General features: G+C 56.0%; 9 protein-coding genes across 9 annotated transcripts; 4 read left to right on the forward strand and 5 right to left on the reverse strand.

Annotated features, from left to right (window-relative positions):
• Positions 1-572: 572 nt before the first annotated feature.
• On the forward strand, positions 573-1,769 carry L226DRAFT_455337 (S-adenosyl-L-methionine-dependent methyltransferase; the record flags this gene model as incomplete). The annotated part of the gene is made up of 4 exons (XM_067675229.1): positions 573-621; positions 728-1,030; positions 1,136-1,221; positions 1,281-1,769. 4 exons carry the CDS (start codon positions 573-575, stop codon positions 1,767-1,769), a joined length of 927 nt encoding a protein of 308 aa, XP_067539751.1.
• A 1,456-nt stretch (positions 1,770-3,225) lies between these two features.
• L226DRAFT_520196 (uncharacterized protein) lies at positions 3,226-3,979 on the forward strand (the record flags this gene model as incomplete). The annotated part of the gene is made up of 2 exons (XM_067678621.1): positions 3,226-3,733; positions 3,789-3,979. The coding sequence occupies 2 exons, from the start codon at positions 3,226-3,228 to the stop codon at positions 3,977-3,979; spliced, it is 699 nt and encodes a 232-aa protein (XP_067539752.1).
• Positions 3,980-5,040: 1,061 nt separating this feature from the next.
• Positions 5,041-5,700, reverse strand: L226DRAFT_567351 (uncharacterized protein; the record flags this gene model as incomplete). Its single annotated transcript, XM_067684017.1, has 3 exons — positions 5,041-5,177; positions 5,239-5,321; positions 5,402-5,700. 3 exons carry the CDS (start codon positions 5,698-5,700, stop codon positions 5,041-5,043), a joined length of 519 nt encoding a protein of 172 aa, XP_067539753.1.
• A 1,266-nt stretch (positions 5,701-6,966) lies between these two features.
• Positions 6,967-8,078, reverse strand: L226DRAFT_243226 (uncharacterized protein). The gene is made up of 4 exons (XM_067673192.1): positions 8,046-8,078; positions 7,542-7,968; positions 7,354-7,487; positions 6,967-7,296 (listed from the first exon to the last, which is right to left on the reverse strand). The coding sequence occupies exons 2-4, from the start codon at positions 7,799-7,801 to the stop codon at positions 7,094-7,096; spliced, it is 597 nt and encodes a 198-aa protein (XP_067539754.1). The 5' UTR covers positions 7,802-7,968; positions 8,046-8,078; the 3' UTR covers positions 6,967-7,093.
• Positions 8,079-9,210, reverse strand: L226DRAFT_243225 (uncharacterized protein). The gene is made up of 5 exons (XM_067673191.1): positions 9,151-9,210; positions 8,674-9,089; positions 8,547-8,623; positions 8,458-8,481; positions 8,079-8,396 (listed from the first exon to the last, which is right to left on the reverse strand). The coding sequence occupies exons 2-5, from the start codon at positions 8,941-8,943 to the stop codon at positions 8,279-8,281; spliced, it is 489 nt and encodes a 162-aa protein (XP_067539755.1). The 5' UTR covers positions 8,944-9,089; positions 9,151-9,210; the 3' UTR covers positions 8,079-8,278.
• A 169-nt stretch (positions 9,211-9,379) lies between these two features.
• L226DRAFT_531009 (mannose-6-phosphate isomerase) lies at positions 9,380-11,436 on the forward strand. The gene is made up of 5 exons (XM_067679990.1): positions 9,380-9,663; positions 9,723-9,984; positions 10,057-10,512; positions 10,566-11,158; positions 11,216-11,436. Exons 1-4 carry the CDS (start codon positions 9,523-9,525, stop codon positions 10,988-10,990), a joined length of 1,284 nt encoding a protein of 427 aa, XP_067539756.1. The 5' UTR covers positions 9,380-9,522; the 3' UTR covers positions 10,991-11,158; positions 11,216-11,436.
• Positions 11,437-12,023: 587 nt separating this feature from the next.
• Positions 12,024-14,406, forward strand: L226DRAFT_531011 (uncharacterized protein). The gene is made up of 14 exons (XM_067679991.1): positions 12,024-12,331; positions 12,387-12,419; positions 12,481-12,500; positions 12,559-12,573; positions 12,628-12,666; positions 12,725-12,753; positions 12,816-12,829; positions 12,880-12,909; positions 12,955-12,958; positions 13,038-13,099; positions 13,153-13,284; positions 13,349-13,571; positions 13,705-13,753; positions 13,813-14,406. The coding sequence occupies exons 1-14, from the start codon at positions 12,259-12,261 to the stop codon at positions 14,224-14,226; spliced, it is 1,137 nt and encodes a 378-aa protein (XP_067539757.1). The 5' UTR covers positions 12,024-12,258; the 3' UTR covers positions 14,227-14,406.
• A 45-nt stretch (positions 14,407-14,451) lies between these two features.
• L226DRAFT_479981 (triose phosphate isomerase) lies at positions 14,452-15,621 on the reverse strand (the record flags this gene model as incomplete). The annotated part of the gene is made up of 6 exons (XM_067676864.1): positions 14,452-14,628; positions 14,685-14,872; positions 14,973-15,171; positions 15,233-15,276; positions 15,335-15,458; positions 15,510-15,621. 6 exons carry the CDS (start codon positions 15,619-15,621, stop codon positions 14,540-14,542), a joined length of 756 nt encoding a protein of 251 aa, XP_067539758.1. The 3' UTR covers positions 14,452-14,539.
• Positions 15,622-16,075: 454 nt separating this feature from the next.
• L226DRAFT_557862 (uncharacterized protein) lies at positions 16,076-17,772 on the reverse strand (the record flags this gene model as incomplete). Its single annotated transcript, XM_067683205.1, has 2 exons — positions 17,494-17,772; positions 16,076-17,440 (listed from the first exon to the last, which is right to left on the reverse strand). The coding sequence occupies exons 1-2, from the start codon at positions 17,734-17,736 to the stop codon at positions 16,076-16,078; spliced, it is 1,608 nt and encodes a 535-aa protein (XP_067539759.1). The 5' UTR covers positions 17,737-17,772.
• Positions 17,773-18,475: the final 703 nt, after the last annotated feature.

The following is an 18,475-nucleotide window of genomic DNA, read 5'->3' on the forward strand; positions in this document are numbered from 1 at the left end:
CGCGTCCAGTGATCACTTTGAGCGGGGACGAGGCTGAGTTTTGTTTGGCGTTTGGCGGGGGCGGGGGTCGTGGAGCAAATCGTAGTCGAGCTCGAGGTGGAAGAGAAGCAGGAAGGAAGATAGGTTATAGACTCGCAACAACGCGAGGACCGGCGAGAACCCTGGCCTGCAGGCAGGCACGACGCAACGAGGCAGCTGCTCTTCAGCGGGAGAGCAGTTGATCACAGATGTCAGACGCGTTCGGAATCGAAACACAGTTGGAGGCGTTGGTGATTAGATAGACGCTCTCTTGACTCTTATTCCTGAAAAGGAAGGTGAGAGTATGATTAGATTAGATGGAGCCACAGGGAGTGATCGCGAGGTTCTCGGGGACGACGGTTCGCGGGCGCATCTTGCTCTCGGACTTGTGCCCCGACAGCGCGAATACACATCTCCGAACCTCTTGCTGGGGCTGTAACGACGCTGTCTCTGGCTTGCCCACCTGACTCGTCTGAAGTGAGATAAAAGGCCCACGTATCCACAGGAAGTCGTCCCAGACTCCAGAGCCAGCGTCGCCAGCTCAAAGTGAAATCATGGCCACCTTCGCCAAAGGAACGTTCAACGCCGCGCGGTACGCGTCCAGTGAGTGTTTGTTTACTCTATCCGCGACTCATGATTGGCCGGAACGACGGTCGGAAACTTACACTCGTCGTACTGTAACTTACATCACGTATATTACTATGTGCAGGCCGGCCGACCTACCCCCGCCAGCTCTATGACTTCATCTTCAAGCACCACGAACGCGCCAAAGGCGCACGCTGGGACACCGCCGTCGACGTCGGGTGCGGCACGGGCCAGGCGACGGTCGAGCTCACGCCGTTCAGGCGCGTCGTCGGCGTCGACCCGAGTGCGCGCATGATCGAGCAGGCGCGGGAGAGCGTCAAGACGGGCCTCGCGGGGATGGACCTGTCGAACCAGATTGAGTTCGTGCAGTCGTCTGCCGAGGACCTGGGGTTCTTGCAGGACGGGAGCGTGGATTTGATCGTTGCAGGTACGTACGTCATCGAGACACTCGCCCGCCCGCCCGCTGTGGTGGTGCTTGGACGATGTGCATAGACGTGGTTGTTACGAGCGGCGCTGAGATTCGCTGGGACAGCTCAAGCCGCGCATTGGTTCAAGTGGGACAAGTTCTGGCCCGAGGCTGCTCGTGTGCTGCGCAAGGACGGCACCTTCGCCGCATGGGTACGTCTCCAACGCATCACATGGACCGCTGAGCACGCTGACGCGCTGCTGAACGGCAGGGCTACTCCGAGTTCCGCCTCTCGCGCTACCCCTCCGCCACCGCTCTCATCAACGCCTACGCTCAAGGCAGCGATCCCAAGGACTCTCTAGGGCCGTACTGGGAGCGTCCCGGACGCACGATCCTTGACAACCACTTCCTCGCCGTCCCGGACCCCACGGAGGTGCTCCCAGGCCAGTTCAGCGCCTTTGACCGCGTCTTCTTCACCGGGTCGCACTACCCGGACCTGCCGAACCCGCGCCCGGTCATCCTGCGCAAGAGCCTGACCTGGGACGAGCTCATGGGTTACTTCCGCACGTGGAGCCCGCTGCACACCTACCATGAGAAGTATCCCGAGGACCTCGAGAGGCCCGACGGGGATATCGCCACGCGCTTCTGGAGGAGCCTGAAGGAGGAGGTCGCGCGGGTGGAGGGCAAGGAGATACCCAAGGACGAGGATACCATTGATATTGAGTGGCCACTCGCTCTTATACTCGCGCGCAAGGCGTGAGTCGTGTTTTAAGATCGGTGCATTGATGATCGTACAGCTTTCCTGGATATATGCACGTTTCTTCAGTCTTGGCGAATTGTCATGTTCGCGGATGCACCTTTCACGGGCTTGTACCCCGACGACTTGAGTGCGTGTCCGAGCATCGCCTCTTTTACTAACGGTTGTCAGACGACATTGTGAAACATGAACCCTTCGTCGGCCATGATTCTCAGGATCTGAACGGTGGCGACATACGCCAAAGGACAACCCAGCAAATACGCGCTAGTGAGAGTCCCCTCTATCCGCGACATGCGGCACGAGCTCCGAGGAATCTAACCCTGTCCAAGCCGGCCGACCTTCTCCCGCCATCTATATGACTCCGCCTGACGCCAGGGAAGGTCGCGGGGACGCCGCAGTTGGTCAAAGTTGCGGAACAGGTGGGTGCCACAATCGGCATGTCGTCCGCCTGTGACGTTCGTCTGACACTTTGTTCGAACTTGTCCAAAGTCAGGCCACCGTCCAGCTCACGCTTCCTCGAGTCCGTGCGGGCCCGGCAGAAGATCCCGGAGCACTGAAGGTCGGGGCATGTATCTCGCGTCATCGATCCAGATTGGAAAGGTCTGGGCTCCAGGAAGCGCGTATACTGCGCAAGGACGGCGGCACCTTGGTCGCATGGGTACGTTAGCTTGAACTTTGATTCACTAGCTGCTGCAACGGGTGCTAGATGCGCAGAGACGGTCAGCACGAGGTTAGTCTACGAACCTTTGGTGATTTTCTTGACTCCAAAAGCTGTTGCAGATCATACGCTGACACGAACGCGAATTCACCTTCAGGGCAATTCTTGGTTCCGCCTCTCACGGTACAAGCGGCAATCTCGGTGTCGTACGTCGATGGGCTGGGCCTCTTCAGCGGTGCGTTGCTCCGTAAAAGTCCCTTCAACATTGTTTCTGATGGTTTGTAGGACTCCCGGCCTGCAACAGGGACGCGAGATGTCGGATCCAAACTGCAAATTTCTCAGGCTGAGAATACGGCCATGCTACCACGCGGTCGTGCGAGCTGCCCCTGGACGCTCCTCACATGAACTCCCGGTTGGCTCACCGTGCTCGGCTGGAACTAGGATCGGCATGCCAGCTCCGGAGGTGTCGCACACACTGACGAGGATCTCCCATGTCGCGTGTCACTGGGGCGTCCGGAAGAAGACAGTGGCGTGTGCGGGGTCGATCTTTGCCTGATTTGGGCCCATCGTCATTACCGAGAAAGGCAAGCAAATAGGCTTCTTTTTACGACCCGACCAGCTGGACTCATCAGAGGACAAGCAGGCGAATAATGCTAGGACTAGTATGGGCCCACACTTGACGCATTATATACCACGGCTCCTTGCCCCGCATTCCTTTCCCCGGCCCCAGCAGATCCCCCGCCTGCCCCGTCTTGCTCGTCGCGTCCCCGTTCACCTCCGTCGAACACAGATCATACCACAATGGCCCCAGTAACCGCTCCTTACAAGTTCGCGCGTCTTGTCTCCCTTTTCCTTTCCTTCAGTTTTGGCGTCGTCGGCCTGGGACTCGGCGTCGACGCGCTGGTGAAGGGCAACGACGACAAAGCGAAGGTCAGGAGTCTCGTGCCGCCAGCAACGTCCGTGGACATCGACACAAGCGATGCGGTCAGCGCAGGGGCAGTCGTAACCGCGTTCTGCGCAGCGCTCGCGGTGATGTCATTGCTGTCGCTCCTCCTCCTCCTCATCCCTTCGCTCTCCACTGCGAAGCGCGGCCCGACACTCGCGACGCGCACTCTTCCTCTGCAGGCCATCCTGCTCACCCTGCTCACCCTCGGCTTGTTCGGCTCGCTCGTTGCATTCACGGATTTCGTCGCAAACCGGCAGGCGAAAGTGACGGCCTCGATTGGAGGGATCGCTGTCCCTCCTGCCATCGTGCAAGGCATCGAAAAGGCGATTGGCACGACGCCTGTATACCACGAGCTCTCATACCGTCAGTTTTGTAGGCCAGTTGTCTTGTGGCATCCGCTGACCTACTACCGTGTTAGTCCGACTTGCTGTTATCCTCCCTTGGATCGCATTCCTGTTTGGCGCTATCTCCAGCGTCCTCTCGCTCTTGGCCGCCTCGCAATCGCGCCGCGAATCCGCAGTGTACCGGGATACAGCCTCCGACGCGACTGGTGCCGACCTCGCGAACGAGAAGAAGGGCAACGTCAATGTCAGGCAGGCGCCAGTTTGACCGTAGTGACATAATAAGTAAGTTAGCTTGTTCGCAGTATTGCTGGGCGATCGTACTGAACAAGTCAAAAGTTAGCTTGTTGTGTATTGCCGGTGGTGGTGTCTCACTTCTATACCGTTAATGCAATCATTTCTGGTGTGTCAATGCTTGGAGTCTTGTGACGAGGGTTCACGAGAGTGCGTGCGCGTTGACGAGTCTACAACCCAGGGACGCCCCAGTAGCCCCCCTGGCACAGGCCGCTGACAGCGGGAATGAGATCGTTCTTCTGGTTGGCAGTACCCCTTAGATCTCCTGAGAGCATGGCGCCACCGCGGGATGATTGCCGCTCCTACACCTTGTTCTCCCTGCTCGGTTCCGGTTCAAATCGCGGCTACAACCAGAGACGCCTCTCCTTGGCTTCCGCGAGCGGACGAGGTACAGCCGATAGACTTCAACCCGATGATTCGGACAAAGTAACACTCTATGATGGTGGCCGGTTTGGGCAGAACATTTGCGCCCACTTTGAGTTGCCGACCCCCGACCGACTCGAGAGCCAGGGCTCTTTCGTGCATCTGTGGGGGTAACGCTGATAGAGAATGGTTCTGCCAGTGCTGGAAGGACGGTGTGCAAGTCCGGTGATGCGGACGTACGTAGCCTGCGACGGACCATGCGGCTCCCTCAGATTGCAATGGGGCTTGCATCTCAGTGTATGCGCCGATCTCGCACCGTAGACAGTGGCTCGGACTTAGGGTGGATTGCCAGCGGTGTCGCTGGGGAGTACGGCCTGAGTAGCGCATGCAGGGCAGGTGGTGCCTCCCGCCCTAATAGTTTGGCCATAGCGGTGTTGATAATGGCTCCAACATCGCATGCACCTGTGTAGTAGCATCTCTCAGTCAAAACAGCACGATATGCATTCGGTAGATTCTAGTAACTCGAGACATTTGTTGAAGTTTAGTTCTAAAGAAGAATATTCAAGCACAGGCTGTTCTAACGGCACAGCCTACGGTTCAAGGAATCGGGGATAAAGGATAGGGGAAAGGGGAGAAGGGAGGCGACGATGCATGTGAACCGACTTCGTTCATTCACGGCATGGCCTGCTCAATGGTCTCATTGATGCTCATGACGAGTTGCATGACCGCGTCGACGAAGTTCGGAGTGATGTCGGCATGCATCAACTCCCTGAGGGCCGCCTCGGCCTGGTTCAAGGCGGCCTGGAGACCTGGGCAAGGCAACTGTCAGCTCCTCTGAGAGCCTTCCTCCGAGAGATCCGTGACGCTCACTCTCAATCTTGTCCTCGTAGTTGGTGACCTCGAGCGGGACGTCCTCTTCGGAACATATCTCGACGTCGTGGACGAGGATGACGCTGGCAAAAATAGCAAGAACCCAATGAATGTCGGTTATGGTCGCGGTCTCGGGGACCAGTATAGTAGTAGTAAACCATACCTGGTGTCGTCGTGGGGGAGGCGGAGCATCCGCTGCACCTTGATCACGTCGTTCGCGCTGACCGTCTGCCGCTGCGGGCCAGTGCCCGACGCCCAGACGCGGAGGCTGTCCGGGAGAGCGACCTGCGTGGTCGCTTCGCCGTCGGTCACGGTAGCGACGCGGGTGACGGCGAAGTCCCACAGCTGGAGGTTGGCGTCGGCGACATCGACGACCTTGAGCACGGGGGTGGACACGAGGACAACGTTGTCGGAAGAGGCGTTAAGACGGGCGCAGGTATCGGGGGTGAGCTGCTCGGCCATGGTGAGTGTAGGATGGGTGTGGGTGGGTTGTCTGTGAGGTGGTGCGGTGGTTGAGGTTGTGCTGTTGACTTGAGCAGAGCGTCGCAGAGGTTATATCCCCCTTCCCCGTGTTCCATTCCTCCAGTCCAGTGTCGACGACATGTCTCTCAACTCTGTAGGAGTAGACTTGATGTGCCGCTGAGAATTACCAGGGGGTGTTCACCATAGAAAAGAAACAGGTCATGTAGCGCTGAAGACATGTCATGGATAGCGTAGGCCGCGAATGGGAGCCAAGGAAAGGTCCACTCGTATCGATGCCTTGCGTTGTATCGCGCAGTGCCGTGCTCCAGAGGTGGAAATCCGAGGTTCAACGCTCTCAGGCGGGCATTCGTGAACGAGCCCAGCCATTGTTGACGTCGATGTGGTCGGACGCCACAGAGCACGAGTATCTACTGCTGGTGGTTAGCACTGGGATCACATGTGCCGATCGCGGCACCGTTGAAACCTTCCTGGATACGATACTCACCTCCGCCGCTCTGGGGATACCGCGAAGGCGTCCAATCGGAGCCCATCGTGAGGCGAGAGGTTCGTTCGCGCTGGTCAGCGGCATCGAGGCACAGTGGCCGAGGGGCGCCGTCGGATATTGTCTAGCGGAGCGCAGGTCACCAACAAGAAGACCGGACTCACGCGGTGAATGGAAAGCTAGAAACGTCCGTGCTGTATGGTTGTCCCCCGAAAATAATCGGAAATCCTCGAGACCGAGATGGCCGACTCTGCTGGGTTGGAAGCAAGCGTCAACAGCTGCCATGCCCTGTACGAGTACATGCCTGGAATCTTATCCATCGGCCACCTGCGGCACGATGGACGCTGTGCCAGAAGGCAGAGTCAGTCCTTGATTAACGCGTTGCCCGCTGCAGGGACATTGACAGGCCTCGTCGAGGTACACGCTGAGGCGGAGAGAGGTAGAAGGTCATGCTTGTGGCGTTGCCTTCCAAGTCTCCAAGTTCAAGATACAGTATGTCTTGTGGTCTCCTTAGCGTTGAGTGCGTTCATGAAACATCGGATTGTGCGCACCTGATTATCGGCTTAAATCACCTACGAAAGGCTGTTCTGCGGACTCGGACAACAGGCGCTACTCCGCCGATACATCGGGCAACTTGAAACGCGATCTGTGGGGTGAGGTCCGTCGGGAACAAAGAGCCGATCGGATCAACGCTATACGACAAAGGGGGAATGGAAGGCTTGATAGACCATCAACCGTGGACCCATATTTGGTGAGTGGTTATGTACGCGTACATGCCAGGCGCCTTCGCAACCACATACGACGTGTACCCTTACAGAGGGGCGCTCGATTGTGATCTCCCGCGCATCCTTCCTTGCCGCTGAATTGGACGCCGTCGAAAGTTTGTCTGATTCAGTCTACGGGCATAGCGACGTCAGTCAGCTCAGCCAGCTTCGTGAGCGCCTCCATAGCCGCCGGAACTAGACTTTCTCTGCTGTCCAAGTCCCGGCAGACATCTGCAAGAAGATTCTCCAGAAACAGCCTTCTTCTCTGCTCATCCTCAAACTTCAATTCCGCGAGAAGCCGAGCGTCGCGCTCTTGCTGCAGAGCGTCTCCTGCTGCATATCGTTAGCCAAGCCGGATAGAAGCACTGTGACGTGGTTTTTACTCACCGGCGAGAGCGTCGCTTGGCGTCAACGATGAGGAGCGGGAAGGTTGGCGGGGAATGGGGCTGGCTTCCAACTCCGTGATTACGTCCGCCAGTACAGGTTTGCCAACGATCTCGAGCCCCGTTACAAGGATCGAACTGTCATTGCATCTTTATGGCACAGATAAAAGTGTCAGCTCTGATATGGCGTACCTCGAGTGATAAGACGATAGCCGACGCATTTCGACAAGCTTTACCGCTGCTCCGACTTGCAGCTCCCGACTGGGCGCTTGATCCAAGTGTGGAAGTTTGGGTAGAGTTATCCAGGCATAACTTGAACCGTCGGTGACATAGGCCTCGCGTGGATTCGACACGTCTCTTGCAGCATTCCCATTCCTGTCACGAAGGACGAGAATCCGAACAATGGGGCTGCTGGTGAGGACGTCGTAATCGGCCGGATCTCGCAAGCGCATACAAGCTCCCGCGGTGAGGTTATTCGCTGGTAAAGGTCGAGGAGACCACGCAGACGCTGGTCGTAACCTATATCTGTCGATATGGTAGCGCTTGGGGATACAGGCGGCCGCGGAAACTTTTGGGGTTGTGCGTGTCGAGGTGCAGGGTGCATTGCAGACGAGGGCCTCTGTCAGAACAGGATGAGCGGCGCTCAACGACAAATGGAAGAAGGAACTCCTCAACACGGAATCGAACAGAACATACGGGATTGTTGTACGGGTGTCGACCGCTGCCATCATCGGCGGACGTGCCATCCCGGAATTGTGATATTGCCGGCTTCTGAGGCAGTGGGTGGAATTGAGGCAGGGGTCTTGACGGCGTGGGACCAAGGGGATTACCCCGTGTCGATGGAGGTATGTATGTCTTCCGCGAGAGTCGCGCTGCAGGTGGTGATATAGCTGAATCCGCCTGGGCCGCGATATCGTTGCTTTCGCCAGCTAACCGAGGCCTCTTCCGGTGAGAGGATGAAGCCGCCATAGAACCTTCCGGTAGCACCGGAAATACGTAGGAGGTTTCGGGACCCCGTAGGGAGGCTGGCAAGTTGACAGAGGGGTGCTGAACACCGCTGAGGGGCATATTCTTGCCAGTAGTTCATCTGCAGAGCGTGACAACTTACGCTTCGATGTACTGTATGTTTGCGCTGCACAAATTCAGTCAGTACCGCGTCAAGGGGGACCATCAGTGAGACAGTGCACGGTTTCTCACATTGAGCGGCTCGACATGATATGAGCGAATTGTGCCGACGCGCGGTTGACCATGAACTTGACCATTTCACAGAATTCCTGCACAAAATGTCTGTCAAAATCTCTTGGTACACCATGCCGGAACATACCTTCCCATAAATTCCAAACGTCACCCGCACCAGGCCTGACTTCCAGACGATGGTCATGTCCTGCATCGAGACCCCGGGAATTTCCAGGAACAGCGCGTGGAGATCCGCTAAGAGTTCATGCGCTACTCTCAGTCGGAAGGATCCCATCACTTCTTCTCCCTGGACAGTCGTGAAAGCCCGAGCTCGAGCACTCTTGTATTGGATCACCAAGCCTGGCTGCGGCTCTCGGTTAGAGACAGCGCTTGTAGCGGATGCGGGAACAAGGTCCATGGCGCAGAGATATTGTGAGCACCGGGGGTATATGGGGGTTTCTTGTCGAGGTAAGATTGCGCTAATTGAAGCCCGTGTGGGGCTGAGCTGGAGATTCTTGATAAAACGACTTCTATTTGATTTGAACTCGCAGACCTGGCCGGCGGCTACAACCAGACGATGCTAAGTAACAGGCAAGGTACAGACAATCATGGTCGGGAAACCTACAAGTTCGAAATATGTGCGCAAAGCTGAGTGAACCACGGTGGAGGCGGCAGTCAAGACTTGTTTGCTGCAACAGGAGTCCATCATGACGGAAATGTGGCGGTGCCCTACATGCATAATTACTTGGGATAAAACGGCCCGATAAGATGGGTTTACAGAGTCATTACTCTTTCTTGAAGTGACTACGTCATCAGAGTAACTCTACTGACGCCCTCGAATCAGTCTGCAATCAGCGCACGTTTGACCCCTTCCCTCCGGACAACCATCGCATACATATACCCTTCTAGCCTTGAAGTTCTGACATTCGCTCTTCTCCTTCTCCTCTTCCTCTGTGGAGATTCACGCCAGACGGTTTACCTCCGCCACTTCATACCCATGACTGTGGTTTTCAAGCTCATTCCGACGACGCAGAAGTACGACTGGGGCAAGATTGGACTCTCATCCAAGGTCGCAGAGTACGCAGCATCATGCAAGCTTCCTGGGTTTACGCTCGATGAGAAGGCACCGTACGCCGAAGTAAGCGATGTTCCTACCTGAGGGAAGCAGATGTGCTCACGTCTCAGGTTCGTCGATAGCTTTGGATGGGCACGCACCACACATCTCCATCTCGTTTGCTCGATTCGCCTTCGCAAGAGAAGCTGTCCGACTATCTCGCTGCCCATCCTGAACTCATCGGCAAGCGTGTCATTGAACGTTTCCGGAGCGAAGGCGCGGCCGAAGGAAACCTGCCCTTCCTGTTCAAGGTCCTCGCGATCGGGAAGGCACTCAGTATCCAGACACATCCGGACAAGGAGATGGCGCAGCGATTGCACAAGGAGCGTCCGGATGTCTACAAGGGTACGTTTCCGCCACGCTATCCTCCCCACCCACAAAGCTCAAGCGCGCCCATTCTGGGTCCCTTGTTTGCAGACGCAAACCACAAGCCCGAGATGGCACTTGCATTGACACCCTTCCAGGCGATGTGCGGATTCTTACCTCTCCCTCGCATCGCCGACTACATTGTCGACACGCCCGAGTTCGCCGCACTCATCCCGCAGGCCATCCGTGAACAGTTCCTGTCAGTCGCATCCTCAGATGATCCGACTGGCCCATTGGAGAAGAAGGCGCTGAAGGATCTGTTTACCGCGGTCATGACTGCGCAAGAGTCTGTTTTCGAGCCCGAGCTCGAGAGACTTGTGGGGCGATACGAGAACGGTGATTCCAAGGCCTCTGAGAAGGAGGTCGTAGACCTCGTCCTGAGGCTGCACAGCCAATTCCCGGGCGACATCGGAGTGTTCTGCGCGTTCATCCTCAACCATCTCGTGATGGAGCCAGGAGAGGCAATCTTTCTGGCTGCAGGGGAGCCTCACGCGTACGTCTCTGGAGGTGGGTGAAGGCCGATCGTCGCAAACGTCATCCCAAACTGAGCGTAATGCTAGATATCGTCGAGTGCATGGCGACGTCCGACAACGTCATCCGAGCCGGCCTGACGCCGAAGTTGCGAGACGTCCCGAATCTTGTCGCTGGCCTAACCTACAACTCCGCGCAATCGAGCAAACACCTCGTCCAGCCCCGCACATTCGACTCCGCTACTCACAGCATCCTCTACGATCCACCTATTCCCGAGTTCTCCGTCGTGCGTGTAGCCCTTCCAGCCGGCGAGACCGAGGTGCACCCGCCCATTGACGGACCGAGCATCGCCATCGTCACTGCCGGAAAGGGATCCATCGCATGGGGGAGCAGCGAGAAGCTCGAGCTTTCGGAAGGCGATGTTCTCTTCGTGGGTGCTGGCCACGAGGTCCGCCTTGCGGCTGGTGGCGAGGGCGAGCTGGCCATTCATCGAGCGTTTGTCGAGGCGAGGTGAACATGCCGTATGATGCGCCGATATATCATGAACCACAGAAGTATTCGAAGTGTTTGTTAGTGTATGATACATTGGATGGATGGATGACATGACGATGGGCTGGGAATCCGGGATGGGATTTGCAGTCATTCGAATCCTCAAGCAGAAGCTGATCGGTGACTCAAATAGGTATGTGAATATATGCTACTACATGGGTGCAGCTTCACCATTCCAGCCATTTCTTAGCCTTAACACCCAGGCATAACTTAAAGAGTATGACTAGCACGTTCTCTTCGACACCAAGTCAAGGCGCGCGCTTGACCTTGCCGACGCCCGTCTTGAAGGTACCGGTTCTCACTGGGTGACAGCTCTTGTTCTCGAACAGATTGCACCCACAATCGATGCGCTCGAGCAGCCACGAAATATTCGTCCTGGCAACGTCTCCCATGGCGATTCCCAATCAGGCCACGAAGGCTGCAATCTCACCCAGCGCCACGATAGCTTGGGACTGTCAGCAAGTCAACCCCAATGCCATGGCCACCGATCCGCAGCCGGCGATGGGGACGCTCATGCTCTCTGCTTGGCTCCACTTAAGCTGGTGGGCAACACACAGCGTTTGGTAGGCTTTGAAGGGAAGTTTCGAAGGCTCCAGTTCAATTAAAGTGTAGTGTGCTCGTAGGCTGAAAGGTTAACAGGCGTGGCTCTATACCTCGGATTATTGCGATCGTTTCGGATATTGGCACCAGCGGAGTTTGTGTGGCCCCGCGTCTTCAGCAAAGTGCCTGTAAGATTATGTGATGCGCAGCCAAAAGCAGCACGTCCCCAGCCTCGCCCTCGGCCAAGACTGTCCCGCGATGTCCACTGCTAGGCCTGTTTGGATCGGACGAGGCACGCCGCCCTGTCCTCATGGCCGCCCTCATCCTTGGGCATCTTGCTCCGCTACACCCGCGCTACGTAATCCACGCCGCCGCTCGGAGAGTCGTCGGCCAGCCGAGCCTGAACCTAGCAAGTATAGCGCACACTCTTGGAAGCCATGTCATCCCCGCCCAGAACGTCTCCCATCATTCATTATGGAAGACCCGTGCGCTCGGCTTTTCTAGAGGTTGCTTCTTTGAGTGCAGTGCACCCGAGCGCGTCTAGTGCAGAAGTATGCCCGAGACTTTTCACGCTCGGGTGGTCCGACCTCCCCGCTCTTCTCCCTCTCTTCTCCCGTCTCGTCCCCGACCCTCTCTGTCGCCAGCACCTACTGTCTGGAGACCCTCAAGATTCCGTGTGGGTGAGAAGGGGCTATGGCCAATGCCATCGAGCGGGCGATCTTGTTGGAACTCCTTCCAACTATAACCAAGATTCGGTATGCCGAATGTGAGTGCACGCGATCCTCCACTACTCGCTAGGACCGCTGACAGAATTACCACAGTAGCCAGCACGGTCATCATTCTTCTGGACCATGGTGAGTACATGCGCGAACGCGATGTATGGCTAGTGCTGAACAGCGTACGTGTGGCACGAAGTATTGACGCTGGATCAGGAAGTGAGCAACTGGCATGCTTCTTCCGGCAGTAATGTGTATTGACCATCTCATTGCACAGATCTATTTGATCTGGGTACGGGCTTCAGTGTGGATGCCGCTCGCTGGAAGCTGATGATGGGAATTCTAGCCCGCACGATGGTCATTAGGGAAGATTCTTTTCCTCTTGGTCAGTTTTCTTACATCTTCACGACCGTGGCTTGAACTTAACTCTGCCCCTTCCCAAGAATCGCTATTACGCCCTATGCATAGTAATGTGAGTATTGTATTCTACTCATGAGTTGTGCCTTCGAAGACTCAGACTTTTTCATGGTCAAGATTCAATAACTATGGTATGCCTGTAACCTGGAATGGAACGATAACATCTCATTCGGGTGCATAGTACTTTTCAATCAAGACACCTTAACGGACGCCGTGAGTACGCTGAGTCCACGAACGCTGACTGAACGCTGAGCAACCTTGATATCTATCCTTTTAGTTGTATGTGGCTTCACTGATAACGTGGTGTCCGCCATATTGCTGAGAAGATGTTCTTGATAGCTGCCTGCATTGGTTTAGGTGGCAAGGGTGTACAGGTGTAATCGTTTTCATCATCGCAGAACGTAAGTTTCTCGTCCCACATCGCCTTCATCTCTCTCACCACCGCCTCCTGCAGTATTCCTGCAACTGCGACTATATGCGCTGTTCTCCCGCGACAAGCGCATCCTGGCATGCATCACCTTCGTATGCCTAGGAGCGGCCATCGGTTCCTCATATGTGATGGGCCACGCTCTTTCCCACATCACAGGTGTGTAACATTTGGTCGCTCCGGACGTGACATGCTGAAGAGCTGACTCGAAACGCGAACGCAGCCTACGCCATCAAGCTGCCTGAAGGCACGACCGTCTGCGTGCCTTTCGGACTTCCAGACAACTTCTACGCCTTCTGGATACCCATGCTCATCTCGGAGAGCGTGCTTTGCGGTTTGGCTCTATTTCGCGGCTTCAAGAGCTACCGTCCTGCAGAAAACGTCCTCAAGAGCGGCCGCCGCATGATTGAAGTGCTCGTCCGCGACTCCGCGTCCTACTTTGTCGTGTGAGTACCCGTGTCACGCACCCGCCGCCCGTGTGGTTTGCCTTCTCAAGGGCACCGCCATATGCCCACCGCGCGATGTCCCTGTTCCGTTATCAGCGAGGTGATTGACAGCATCTTCTCTTGGCCCTGGCAGTATCTTCGCAACCTACCTGACGAACGCTATCATCTTTCTCACACGCCCGGTACGTTCCCCTACACACCGCGCTCATATTCTGCCTGCTCACACGCCTTGCCACGACAGGACGCAGAAGTAGAGATCCCCATCGGCTTCGCGGTCGCGCTCTCGTGCGTGCTGTCAAACCGGCTCTGCCTGAACGTGCGCGGATATATCCATGATGAGTCGGAGACCCCGAGCGTGCCGCATCCTGTCTCATCTGCTGAATCGTACTCGCCTGGGCGCATGCGCGGCATCTTCTCCTCGTTCCAGCTACCCGTGGACGATAGCCGCGAAGCAGACCCAGAATGTGACGTTGAAGTGGGGGACGGGAAGGGTGTCACTGTGAGCCGCAGCCCCTCGTCAAAGGTCGTTCGCGCGGGCACGGCATTGGGCGAGGTGGAATTGCGCGAATTGAGGGTGATGCGGGCGCAGAGTCCACGACATTTGAGGATGTTCTCGGTAGGGAAGAGGTCGGATGAGGTCATCGAGTTGAGGTAGGACACTTTGTAGGACATCGTGTTGTTTCCGGATACAGATCTACAGGATGGAGTGTGTTGTTACGATACAGTCGTACCGCTTGAATATTTATGTGCTCGCGCTGTATCATAGATGAACGTTAGTTGCTACTCACTAGTCGTTGCTATGCCTTGATTATGTAGCTTGCTTTGTTGCTACTCATGCAGTGTTCCGAACTTGGAGGTTGCAACTGGCGTCGAAGACTCTGCGAGGTATACCAAGTACATTGCTTTGTCTGCTTCATCTCGTACAATCCTTCCGGTATCTATTAATGCAAATACGAGGAGCAGATGGCTCACGCCCTCGTAGCGTTGATGATGTCGACGAACTCGGGCTTGAGCGATGCGCCACCGACGAGGAAACCGTCGACATCCTTCTGTGTGCCTGGAAGGTAGTGTCAGCCTATCGTAGCACACAGCGAATGAACGAAGGCTGCTCACCGAGCTCCTTGCAGTTCTTCGCGTTCACACTGCCGCCGTAGATGATGCGCGTGCTCTCCGCGACAGCGGGCGAGACTGCCTTCGCGAGGTATGCGCGGATGTCGGCATGCGTCTCCTGAGCCTGCGCGGAGGTGGCGACCTTGCCGGTACCAATCGCCCATACGGGCTCGTACGCAATCACGATCTTGCTGCAGAGTAAGAGGCAATCGTCAGGTCAGCCATTCAGCATATTCCAGGGTGGCGCTCTAACGGCGCCTTCGGAGAAGAGGTTCCGTAAGGGGTACGTACCTCCAGTCAGCCTCCTTGAGGACCTCAACAACGGGCTTGAGCTGCTCCTCGACAACTTCCTTGGTCTTGTTGGCCTCGCGCTCCTGGAGTGTCTCGCCAACGCAAAGAATGACGGAGAGGCCCGCATCAATTGCAGCGCGGGTCTTGTCCGCGACGAGCTTGGACGTCTCGTGGAAGAGCGTGCGGCGCTCCGAGTGGCCTGCGGGCGCATGTGAATTCAAGCGCGAAATGACAGCTTCGGGTAGAGACGGAGGACTCACCCAGTACAACGTACGGAATACCCGCATCCGCAAGCTGAGCGGGGCTGGCGAGCGCATCCGCATTACAAAGGGATGTGCACAGAGAGCAAGCAGTGGACGTACCTGATCTCCCCAGTGAATGCGCCAGAGGTCTTAACATAGCAGTTCTGCGCTGCAACCTTGAAGTCACCGCGCAGAAGCTCCTTGAGGGAGATGAGGTAGATCGCGGGAGGCGCAATGACGACCTCTATCCCTCACGGTCAGATCGCGAATAAATAAGTAATCGAATGGCACCGACCGACGTTCTGGTCGACGTCTGCCTCGTTGAGGACCTTGACCAGCGTCCGCTTCTCCTCCAGGGAGATCGGGTTCATTTTGAAGTTACCGCCAACGAAGAATTTGCGAGGCATGATGATGGAGATCCTGAAGACGATAGGGGAATGTGCACTAGACGAGGGGGAGAGGAAGAAGAGAGATGATGGCAGCAAGGATTGCAAGTGGATCGATTGCACGTCTGGGTCGATAGCCCAGACATTCATCTCTCTATCTAATCTTATCCAGACGCGTGACGCTGCCGTGACTGTACGCGTCTGCACGCGTCGCGTCGCGTCGAGCTCGAATCTCGATGCAGGCTCTCATACATGCATCTGCACATCGGCCATGCGAAGAACACTCGGCGTTTCTCACTCTAGACCGAGATCACATATATAACTGTAATGGTAAGAATACTAATCACGATACATGAAATGAGAAGATCGGCTGACTCGGATGGCACTGGCAGGGGGCATGTCCTCTGGGTAACATAAGCGGCGGTCCAACTACATGAGGGGTGCAGACATTACTAGCATCGCTAGTTCAGAAGCCTTAGTCTTGTGCAGTGTCCATAGCTTCTGCCAACAGGTGCTTGTTAACCTCTCCCCAAGGCTCAGGAAGCTCCTTGGGTACCTCGGACCCCGCCAACTTGATGATAAGAGCTGCTTTGGGAAACATCCGCGAGATGAACTTCGTCAAGGCTAAAGCACCTTTACAAGTGGTCGTTAGCGAACTCCCATTGACTTGGAATATCTTCAGGGGGTGCGTCGAAGGCGAAGGCACTTGCAGGCGGTCCAGATTGGCTTGCGAAGGGATGTCCGACTCTGTCCCGCTATAGCGCAAGTCGAGCTCCATAAGATCTGGGAACTTCTGCGCTATCATCACCAGCGAGCACACGGACGGGCAAAGGGCTTCGGGGGACTCCCTGCCCAATACCGTGAGCGAGCGCAAGGAAGGGTATAACTCCGCGATCCTGGCAAGATCTCCATCGGACACACTGACGTAGTCGCCCTCCACATGTAGTCGACGCAACGATTGCCGCCTCAACATTGGGTTGAGGGCCTTCCCGATGTCAACCGTCGGAAAGTCCAAGTAGGAGGGGTAGCGGTCCTGTATCGAGTTGGGGTTCGAGTCAAAGCGGATGCATAGCTCTGCCAGGGTCTCCACGTAGGCAGAGCGAGCCATGCTCTCGGTAAGAAGCTGCAAGTCGCTGGTGGAGGGGTGGATAACGGTTCGCACGGAGAGGCGCTGCAACGATTGGTGGAAGGATGCCACTAGGGCGGTCATGTCCTCGTTGACTTCGTCGACGGTCAAGTCGAAATTCAGGAGATCCGGGAACCACGCAGGGGCTCCCACGTCCCCATCCAAAAGGCCGGCGATGTCCTTCAATGTCCTACGTGATAGAGGCACTGCTACTTCTTGCAAACGCGGGTGCGCTGCGAACACTTTGAAGGTAGCCGTAGAGAGCGGTATGCTGCAATATAGCTTGCGTAGATCGGGCATACCAGTGATGCACCGCATCAAGATGTCTTGCGTCGAGTCGTAGACATCAGTCAAGAAAAGGACGGTGTCTGGCGTGACGAGCGGGGAGAGATGTAACTCCTCGAGCTGGGGACATGTCTTATGCACTCCCTCCAGTAGCTTGTCGGGAAGGTAACTGACGTGCCAGATTAATCGGAGGTCGATGAGGCTGGGAGAGAACAGGACTGGGAGCTCGGAGACATAGTGATCCCTAGTGTCGCGAACGACTAGGGATCGTAGATGCGGGAGGAGGGAGCAATCCAGCGGTTTGGCTAGGGACATTTTGATGAGGGTGGACACCGAAACATCCATGCACTCGTGCCATGTGAACCGCCGTACGTGGCAGGCGTACTTTGCGAACCGTGTCCAGTCGAGGTTCTCCGAAGTAGTCAACCTCTATATATTTATCAGCCACAGGAAAAATGTGTAGGTACTGTTGGTACACTCACGAAAATCATTTGATTCGCGCTATTCAAGCTCTCTGTCCATGTATTGAGAGGAAGGAGCCGCAAGAGCGGTACAAGCGAGTGGAGCTCCTGCCACAGGACGGGAAGGACGATGTCGTGGAGTGTGCGAGATGTCGCGGCAAGCGCAGCGAGAGATCGCCATTCTCCAGGCGTGCGATAGACCTCCGTGGCAAGCTGGTAGAAGACGTCGCTGTTAGCGAGGAAGCGGGAGGTAGCGGTGTTCATGTTGGATAGATGCAAGAGGTTATGCTGGTGACTTCGGAGACACCGCGCTCTATATGCATCGCTGGTGCGACTCGCTTTGGCATCTAAACAGACGGTGCGGCACTGTGCCACTGGGGAGATCCAAGCGGGTCAAAGCTACAGTGACATCGCGTCGAGAGTAAGTCTGTGCCCGAACTGCGGACTAAGCGCGTCACGTCCAAAACTGAGACCAAGAAAGCGAACTCGTCTCGTCAGCAAATTCACGTACTATCCCAAGAACAACAGAGACGAGGGAGGGGCGTGGGTGATCTGGAGCACTTACTATGCCAGCGTTAGCTAGGTTACACCCCCGCATTGACCGTAGCCCGGCGCGGGCGCCTGATGATTGAACGCAGGATGAATCGAGTTGCGGCGCATACGACGCACGCTGCAATGAGGCTCGCGCAGAGAAATGTACCCATCGATCTTGGACATACAATGGTCCGGTCTTATCCCAAACGATGGGTTTGGGAATATAGGATGGGACATAATGGGGTGTCGACTCGCTTGTGCTCCATGGGTACGTATATTCTACAGCCCATGTAGATCAAGCCAATCTGAATATTTGAGTCCAAGAAAAAACATATAAGAGAATGAATAGCGGACCTATCCAGTCTAGACACTTGTCATCCACGTCCTGTCGTACCTCGGGCGCTTCACCGTTCGTGGGGTTATAATCAGCGATGCTTTTTCCTGTGCAGTCAAGCAGTTAAAGAGTCAA

The sequence above is a fragment of the Lentinus tigrinus genome (genome assembly GCF_003813185.1).
Source record: "Lentinus tigrinus ALCF2SS1-7 unplaced genomic scaffold L226scaffold_4, whole genome shotgun sequence".
NCBI classification, from domain to species: Eukaryota; Fungi; Basidiomycota; class Agaricomycetes; order Polyporales; family Polyporaceae; genus Lentinus; species Lentinus tigrinus.

Bases quoted from the DNA above. Each gene is read 5' to 3' on its own strand.
- L226DRAFT_531009 (XM_067679990.1), top strand. From the start codon at position 9,523: ATGACTGTGGTTTTCAAGCTCATTCCGACGACGCAGAAGTACGACTGG. The intron at 9,664-9,722 runs GTAAGCGATGTT...GTTCGTCGATAG, and splicing joins AGAAGGCACCGTACGCCGAA to CTTTGGATGGGCACGCACCA. The intron at 9,985-10,056 runs GTACGTTTCCGC...CCTTGTTTGCAG, and splicing joins GCGTCCGGATGTCTACAAGG to ACGCAAACCACAAGCCCGAG.
- L226DRAFT_243225 (XM_067673191.1), bottom strand. From the start codon at position 8,943: ATGGACCTTGTTCCCGCATCCGCTACAAGCGCTGTCTCTAACCGAGAG. The intron at 8,624-8,673 runs GTATGTTCCGGC...CATTTTGTGCAG, and splicing joins CGTTTGGAATTTATGGGAAG to GAATTCTGTGAAATGGTCAA. The intron at 8,482-8,546 runs GTGAGAAACCGT...GAATTTGTGCAG, and splicing joins ATCATGTCGAGCCGCTCAAT to CGCAAACATACAGTACATCG.
- L226DRAFT_243226 (XM_067673192.1), bottom strand. From the start codon at position 7,801: ATGCGCTTGCGAGATCCGGCCGATTACGACGTCCTCACCAGCAGCCCC. The intron at 7,488-7,541 runs GTACGCCATATC...ATGCAATGACAG, and splicing joins CTATCGTCTTATCACTCGAG to TTCGATCCTTGTAACGGGGC. The intron at 7,297-7,353 runs GTGAGTAAAAAC...GATATGCAGCAG, and splicing joins GCCAAGCGACGCTCTCGCCG to GAGACGCTCTGCAGCAAGAG.
- L226DRAFT_531011 (XM_067679991.1), top strand. From the start codon at position 12,259: ATGGCCAATGCCATCGAGCGGGCGATCTTGTTGGAACTCCTTCCAACT. The intron at 12,420-12,480 runs GTGAGTACATGC...TGTGGCACGAAG, and splicing joins CATCATTCTTCTGGACCATG to TATTGACGCTGGATCAGGAA. The intron at 13,285-13,348 runs GTGTGTAACATT...ACGCGAACGCAG, and splicing joins CGCTCTTTCCCACATCACAG to CCTACGCCATCAAGCTGCCT.